The sequence below is a fragment of the Lampetra fluviatilis genome, chromosome 40 (genome assembly GCF_964198595.1).
Source record: "Lampetra fluviatilis chromosome 40, kcLamFluv1.1, whole genome shotgun sequence".
NCBI classification, from domain to species: Eukaryota; Metazoa; Chordata; class Hyperoartia; order Petromyzontiformes; family Petromyzontidae; genus Lampetra; species Lampetra fluviatilis.
The window spans coordinates 5,073,150-5,081,011 of NC_136314.1; the positions used below are offsets into that span (position 1 = coordinate 5,073,150).

The following is a 7,862-nucleotide window of genomic DNA, read 5'->3' on the forward strand; positions in this document are numbered from 1 at the left end:
AAATATCAAATGAGTAGCCAGTGCGGTGTGTAAATATCAAGTGAGTAGCCGGTGCAGTGTGTAAATATCAAATGAGTAGCCAGTGCAGTGTGTAAATATCAAATGAGTAGCCAGTGCAGTGTGTAAATATCAAGTGAGTAGCCAGTGCAGTGTGTAAATATCAAGTGAGTAGCCGGTGCAGTGTGTAAATATCAAATGAGTAGCCGGTGCGGTGTGTAAATATCAAGTGAGTAGCCAGTGCAGTGTGTAAATATCAAGTGAGTAGCCAGTGCAGTGTGTAAATATCAAGTGAATAGCCGGTGCAGTGTGTAAATATCAAGTGAGTAGCCGGTGCAGTGTGTAAATATCAAGTGAGTAGCCGGTGCAGTGTGTAAATATCAAGTGAATAGCCAGTGCAGTGTGTAAATATCAAGTGAGTAGCCGGTGCAGTGTGTAAATATCAAGTGAATAGCCGGTGCGGTGTGTAAATATCAAATGAGTAGCCGGTGCGGTGTGTAAATATCAAGTGAGTAGCCGGTGCAGTGTGTAAATATCAAGTGAGTAGCCGGTGCAGTGTGTAAATATCAAGTGAGTAGCCAGTGCAGTGTGTAAATATCAAGTGAGTAGCCGGTGCGGTGTGTAAATATCAAGTGAGTAGCCGGTGCGGTGTGTAAATATCAAATGAGTAGCCGGTGCGGTGTGTAAATATCAAGTGAGTAGCCGGTGCGGTGTGTAAATATCAAGTGAGTAGCCGGTGCGGTGTGTAAATATCAAGTGAGTAGCCGGTGCAGTGTGTAAATATCAAGTGAGTAGCCGGTGCGGTGTGTAAATATCAAGTGAGTAGCCGGTGCGGTGTGTAAATATCAAGTGAGTAGCCGGTGCGGTGTGTAAATATCAAATGAGTAGCCGGTGCAGTGTGTAAATATCAAGTGAGTAGCCGGTGCGGTGTGTAAATATCAAGTGAGTAGCCGGTGCGGTGTGTAAATATCAAGTGAGTAGCCGGTGCGGTGTGTAAATATCGCCACGAGCGAGACGTGAGAGCCGGGCGTGGTGCTGGCCACCGCTCGCTTCGTGCGTCGTGGGGGCCTTCAAAGGTGCTCGGCTCACAGCGCTTGGCCCAACATTGAGGCTACACGGGGGGGGGGGGCTCTTTGTATGTATCGGCGTTCTGCCTGATTGGCACAGGCGGAGGGACGTGCCCATCACCGCCTTCTCAACTGCGACCAAACCAGGGTTAATGATTCCCAGGGCCGGTGACCCGCGGGCACTCACTTCAACATTCGCCACGGGGACCTCGCTCCACTCTCAGCACGGCGGCATCATGAGCGGCGACGGCGGCGGCGGCGGAGTGGCGGTGCGGGTGGCCCAGCGGCTGCTGGTGCGGGGAGCGGCGCAGGTGGTGGTGGTCTGCCGGGGCGGGCAGCGCTACCTGGCCGGGGCGGACATGGCAGACGTGGCCATCGTCCCGAACGGCAGCGTGGTGGTCGGCAGGTGCGGTGAGACTGTGGTGGTGGTGGGGGTGGTGGGGTGGTGGTGGTGGGGTGGTGGTGGGGTGGGGGTGGTGGTGGAGTGGGGTGGTGGTGGTGGGGTGGTGGGGTGCTGGTGGTGGTGGGGGTGGTGGTAGGGTGGTGGTGGGGGTGGTGGGGTGGTAGTGGTGGTGGTGGTGGTGTTGGTGGTTGGGTGTTGGTGGTGGTGGGGTGGTGGTGGTGGGGTGGTGGTGGGGTGGTGATGGTGGTGGTGGTGGTGGGGTGGTGGTGGTGGTGGGGTGGTGATGGTGGTGGTGGTGGTGGGGTGGTGTTGGTGGTGGTGGTGGGGTGGTGGTGGTGGTGGGGTGGTGATGGTGGTGGTGGTGGTGGGGTGGTGTTGGTGGTGGTGGTGGGGTGGTGGTGGTGGTGGGGTGGTGTTGGTGGTGGTGGTGGGGTGCTGGTGGTGGTGGTGGTGGGGTGGTGTTGGTGGTGGTGGTGGGGTGGTGGTGGTGGTGGGGTGGAGGTGGTGGGGTGGTGGTGGTGGGGTGGTGATGGTGGTGGGGGTGGTGGTGGTGTTGGTGGTGGTGGTGGTGTTGGTGTTGGTGTCACGTCGGGCCGGTGCCGGTCGTGGTCGTCACAATTGGGATCGACAGGGTCACGTGGCAATGAACACTCGGCCGGCTCCCCAGTGGGAGACGATCTGTGAAGAAGAGCTTTGTAGCTCATCGGATTCCTCCAGCATGAGTCAATCTGATTCTGTCGGGTTGCAGGCTGGTCACCACGATCATGGAGATTAAACACCGTCCCCAGCCCAACGCGGTTCGACGCAGTGATACAGTAGTGGTGGATTTATATCACTGTGAACGCATTCTAAGATCATTTTATAGAGTAAACGAGGCGTGAGTCTGTGTGTCTCGATAAGTCTCTGGGTCTCTATGTGAGTTTATGGGTCTCTGTGAGTCTCTGGGTCTCTGTGAGTCTCTGGGTCTCTGTGAGTCCCTGGGTCTCTATGTGAGTCTCTGGGTCTCTATGTGAGTCTCTGGGTCTCTGTGTGAGTCTCTGGGTCTCCGTGTGAGTCTATGGGTCTCTATGTGAGTCTATGGGTCTCTGTGAGTCTCTGGGTCTCTGTGTGATTCTCTGGGTCTCTGTGAGTCTCTGGGTCTCTGTGAGTCCCTGGGTCTCTATGTGAGTTTCTGGGTCTCTGTGTGAGTCTCTGGGTCTCTGTGAGTCTCTGGGTCTCTGTGAGTCTATGGGTCTCTGTGTGAGTCTCTGGGAATCTGTGTGAGTCTCTGGGTCTCTATGTGAGTCTCTGAGTCTCTATGTGAGTCTATGGGCCTCTATGTGAGTCTCTGGGTCTCTGTGAGTCTCTGGGTCTCCGTGTGAGTGTGCATCTATAACAGGCAGACTTAACACTTTACATCTTGAGCCGAGATTTGAATGGGTGGGGGGAAGGGAGGCAACAGCAGTGGTGGCAGGGGACAGGGAATTCCAAACAATGGGGGCTGCAGAGGAGCAAATGTTGACTTGTGGACTTACACGAAATCCCTCGGTTATTGGAGCAGAGGGCTGGCTGTGGCATGCGGCTCGCCACAAGCCCCCGGCTGAGACTCCTGCGGAATTGGCACCGTCCCTCGAAACGAGTTAAATCTCTCTACGCCATCCTTGCGTGTGGCAGCAGCAGCAGCAAGTTCCACAGCTAAGAGGCCGAAGTCGAGGTCTCCTGCTGGCCATGATGAGAGGGCTTCAGCAAAGAGAGTTTGTGGTGCCGTGCGGCGTGCAGGGATGGGGACGTGGTGGCGGTGGGGCCGGCGGAGGAGATCGCCGCGCAGTTCGAGGGCTGCTCCTTCGACCAGATCATCGACGCGCATGGACACAGCGTGATCCCAGGTGGCCAGCTCCCGCCTCCCCCCAGCTCCCTCCCCCCCCAGCTCCCTCTTCTCACTCACAGCTTCCCTCTCAATCATCTCCCCCACTGATTCACGAACCCTTGCCCTCTTTGTGACCCGGTCCCATAACCCTCCCTCACCCTCACCCGGTGAGCCCAGGCCTGGTGGACGCGCACACTCACCCGGTGTGGGCGGGAGACCGCGTGCACGAGTTCGCCATGAAGGTGAGCGACGCGCCCACTGCTCAACGCGATGCTCACCCTCTCGGCATTGGCACGCCCGGTCACGCGCTCACTCACTCACTCTCTCTGCCAACACTCACCCAGTGTGTTGTTCACCCTATACACACTCACCCTTTGCCGGCCACCATCTTACCGCTCAGCTTCCTCAATGCTCACCGTTTCACAGCTGACCCTCTCAGCGGTCACCCACCCCGTCACTCTCCCTTTCACCTCTCTCTCTACTTTACCGCTCACCCTCTCACTGCTCACCTTCCCATCACTCACCCTCTCACCCCTCTCTCTCTCCCATCCACTCTATCACCTCTTTAACAGCCTCACCTCTTTCACCCTCCTCCCTCCCTCTCGCCTCCCTCATCTCTGCACCCTGTCACACTGCTCCCTCCACCTTATTCCCTCTCACCTCCCTCTCGTTCTCTTGCCGTCCTCTCCACACTCCCTCCCACTCTCTCGCCTCTTTCTCCCTCCTGCCCTCAACCCCCAGTTGGCGGGAGCCTCGTACCTGGACGTGCACCGTGCGGGCGGGGGCATCCACTCCACGGTGGAGAGCACGCGTGCCGCCGGGGAGCCGCAGCTGCTGGCGTCGCTGTGCGAGCGCCTGCGCCGCGCCCTCCGCGCCGGCACCACCGTCGTGGAGGCCAAGAGCGGCTACGGCCTGGAGCTCGCCAGTGAGCTGCGCATGCTGCGCACGCTCGAGCGGGCGCGCGCGCTGCTGCCGCTCAAGATCGTCAGCTCCTACTGCGGCGCGCACGCCGTGCCCAGGCGAGTCGCGGGCGCCCGCGGCGTCCCCGCGTCCTCTCCGCGAGCGTCCAACTGTCCCCGCGAGACGGGCGCGACGCGGCGGGCGTGCGGAGCAGGTGGCGGGCGAGAGCGCCTCCCCCGTTCCTGCGTGCCCCCCGTGACCTCGTATCTCTCAACTCCCCGTGACCCCGTATCTCTCAACCCCCCGTGACCCCGTATCCCTCAACCCCCCGTGACCCCGTATCTCTCAACCCCCCGTGACCCCGTATCTCTCAACTCCCCGTGACCCCGTATCTCTCAACCCCCCGTGACCTCGTATCCCTCAACCCCCCGTGACCCCGGTGGCGCGCCCGCCAGAGGGCGCGATGCGGACGGGTACGCGGAGGAGGTGGTGCGCGAGCATCTGCCGGCGGTGCGGCGCCTCGTGGAGGACGGCTCGCTGCGCGTGGAGCTGGCCGACGTGTTCCTGGAGCGCGGCGTGTTCGAGCGGGACGCCGCCCGCTCCGTGCTGCGCGCCGCGCGCGACCTCGGCTTCCTGCTCAACTTCCACGGCGACGAGTTCACCGACATGGGCGCCGGCGAGGTGAGCCGCCCCGTCCGCTTCGACCCACAGGTTGCCCCGCGTCATCTTCAGTCGCCGCGAGCCCTCCGCTCCCTCCGCTGATTTTCCGTCGCCGGCGGGGTCGAGTGCAAGCGCGCCTGCCTGTGCCACCGCGAAGGGCCGTCCCTAGGGGGGGTGCGGGGCCCGGGGCAAATTTACACCACGTGGGCCCCCCCCCCCCCCCAGCGCCTTCAAACTAAATCAAAAGTATTTCATCTCGCACCGCGTCACTAAGACTCGCGTAGCTGCGTTATGATGCGCTGCTTGGCAGCCGTGTTGCTTCTCAGCAAGCCGCGTGTTGCCGTGCTGTTGCAGCTGGCCGCTGAGTTGGGCGCTCGCGCCGTGAGCCACCTGGAGGAGACGAGCGACCAGGGCATCGCGGCCATGGCGACGGCACGCTGCGCTGCCGTGCTGCTGCCCTCCACCGCATACGTACTGAGGTCAGATGGGGTCACCGAGGTCACGTGGGGTCACCGAGGCTAGGTGGGGTCATTGATACGAGTGAGCGCCCCGTTCCACGTAACTTAACTGGTAGGTGTTCGCAGGCGGTATCGTGCTTGTTCATAGATTCTTTTGGGTGAGGGCACGTCATGATGCGGCCATATTTGCATCGTGAAACTCTCCACCAAACCGACACAGCCAATCAAACCAAATCGTCTCGTGTACGAGCGTTTAACATGCAAAGCTAATTTTTGTTTCAGCTTTCTCTCGCCGGTTAAGTTGAAGAGCGATTCTCACCGCCGGATTCAGCAGCGCTTGAAACTGCGCCGAGCATCTCCAGGTCGTAACCCGGGGAAGTGAGAATAGCCGTGCCACAGTGGCGAGACGCGAATTACCTTGCCTGGTATACAGGAGGTCGTAGGTGCAATCTTGAATTTGCCGCCTGCTGCTGTATATTTGGAGTTTGCGTGTTCTCCCCGTGGTCACGTGGATTTTTCTCCGGGTCCTCCGGGTTTTCCCTCGACATTTAGAAACACGCGTTTAGAGTATTTGGCTACTGCTATAACTTTCCCCGTGATAAGCCACTTCGTTGAGCTGTCATTTGATGTCAGGTCGCTTCTGAAAAAGAGCTCTATAGCTAATTGGGCCTTACCTGGTAATACACGTCATGACACATTTGACCCCGAGTTGCCCCCTTGACCCCGCTTTGTCGCTCGCCCTTTGACCTCCGCCCCAGGCTGAAGGAGCCGCGAGCGAGGGCCATGATCGACGCGGGCGTCATCGTCGCGCTGGGGAGCGACTTCAACCCCAACGCTTACTGCATCGCCATGGTAACACGCCCGGCGCTTGTGTGTCGCCGTTTCTGTGTTGTCACGTGTCAGAGTAAGGCTGAAATTGTGTATGTGTGCGTGTGCGGTAGTGAAGCTGCCGTGCGTGCGTGTGTACGCGCGTACTGCTAATGCTCGCTAACAGCACTTGCCCTAACAGTCTATTGGAGGCTATATGGTGAGGGGGGGGGTCTTTGTCTTTGTGCACCTGTGTGTGTGTGTGTGCGCGCAGCCGGTGGTGATGAACTTGGCGTGCGTGCGCCTGCGCATGTCGCTCCCGGAGGCGCTGGTGGCCGCCACCATCAACGCGGCCTACGCTCTGGGCTGCGAGGAGCGACACGGCTCCCTGGAGCCGGGCAAGCAGGGAGACATGGTCATCATCGCCGAGCCCAGGTACGCGGCTACGTGGGGCACGTGCGGGCACGCGCGTGTGTGCAGCGGTAAGCGTGCTGCGCTACGAACCTGCAAACCTGAGTTTGAACACCAGTGACAGTTATCTGAACCGAAACTGAGCCTCACCCTAGGTCGACTCAGCCTCTACTAGACATCTATAAATAAAGATTCTGATTCTGAGTACCTGGTGCGGTGTGTAAACCTCACCACTCGGGAGACAAAGGCGGCTGCGCTCTTGGTACGCCGTTCCAGTTTTCATGCTCGGTAACGGCCATGACTGCGCGCGCGTGTCTGCTCGTGCGCGTCTGCGTGTCCTCCGTCAGGTGGGAGCACATCATCTACCAGCTGGGCTGCCACGGCGACATCATCAGTCACGTGATCACTCAGGGCAACGTCGTCTACGAGAAGTGATGCCGATGGCGCCGACTGTGACGCCACCGCCGCCACGAGCTAATGAGAATCCCCGGTTGATGATGTGCGGTGACGACCGCGTGGGCGGCCACGGGATGAGCGCGACGCTACGGATTCGCACGCACGGTGGCGCTCGCCTTCTTGAATTCCTCGGCGTTTCGCGTCTCTCGTCCTGCAGCCATTCCGCAGGTCCCTGCCGCGTTGCGACCTGGGTTGCACGTCGCCCCAGCAGCCGCTGGAGGCCGCTACGACCGCCGCGTTTGTTTTAAAATAAATGATTGGATGGAATGCTTGAACGACGGGAGGGCTTCAGGACAGTGTTTGTGTCGTTCTGCGATTCCTCCTCCTTGGTTGAAGGGCAGACTACAGTACAGTGGATTTACCGTGGGCTCCATAGTTTTGATTTCATGGCCACAACTTCTGCGACTTGCGTCTGCATTGTACCGCTGAGTCGTGAGAGCTCATCGGATCGCAAGCGGCGTGATTCGTCGCAATGCTCGGGGATTCCGGCTGTACCCGCCAGACGCCCCGCTCTGCTTGGCACTGATCTCTCGCTGCCGGACGCTCTTGTTTCATCGCTACGGCGTGGCATGTGCCATTTAATATTCCGTCAGTGCATTAAAACGTGCAAGAGTGATTCAATAATCTGCAGCCCTTTGTCAATGCGCCGTTGGGTGAAGGACTGCCAGCGCTTTGTCGGTCGTCGCGGTTGTTTGACCATACTTCACCACGCTGGTCAGTGTGGGCTTGTGAATGGGGCTGATGGTAAGGCCCCACCCCACCCACCTCTTGGTGGCACACTCCAGGTTCAGCAGCGGAGTCTCCAAGTCCTTCTCAGAGGCAGCAGCAACGGCTGAGTCGTCTGCATACATCATGTG

General features: G+C 59.3%; 1 protein-coding gene across 1 annotated transcript; it reads left to right on the forward strand.

The window, feature by feature from the left end:
* The first annotated feature begins 1,227 nt into the window (after positions 1 to 1,227).
* AMDHD1 (amidohydrolase domain containing 1) lies at positions 1,228 to 7,590 on the forward strand. The gene is made up of 9 exons (XM_078874931.1): positions 1,228 to 1,470; positions 3,226 to 3,332; positions 3,491 to 3,555; positions 4,055 to 4,332; positions 4,669 to 4,894; positions 5,228 to 5,352; positions 6,090 to 6,183; positions 6,413 to 6,573; positions 6,897 to 7,590. The coding sequence occupies exons 1-9, from the start codon at positions 1,301 to 1,303 to the stop codon at positions 6,982 to 6,984; spliced, it is 1,314 nt and encodes a 437-aa protein (XP_078731057.1). The 5' UTR covers positions 1,228 to 1,300; the 3' UTR covers positions 6,985 to 7,590.
* The last annotated feature ends 272 nt before the right edge of the window (positions 7,591 to 7,862 follow it).

What these genes read in the sequence shown, in the direction of transcription:
- AMDHD1 (XM_078874931.1), top strand. Translation starts at nt 1,301, where the DNA reads ATGAGCGGCGACGGCGGCGGCGGCGGAGTGGCGGTGCGGGTGGCCCAG. An exon ending in GGCGCGCACGCCGTGCCCAG is followed by an intron (nt 4,333 to 4,668) that starts GCGAGTCGCGGG and finishes CGCGCCCGCCAG; the next exon opens with AGGGCGCGATGCGGACGGGT. An exon ending in ACGCTTACTGCATCGCCATG is followed by an intron (nt 6,184 to 6,412) that starts GTAACACGCCCG and finishes GTGTGCGCGCAG; the next exon opens with CCGGTGGTGATGAACTTGGC.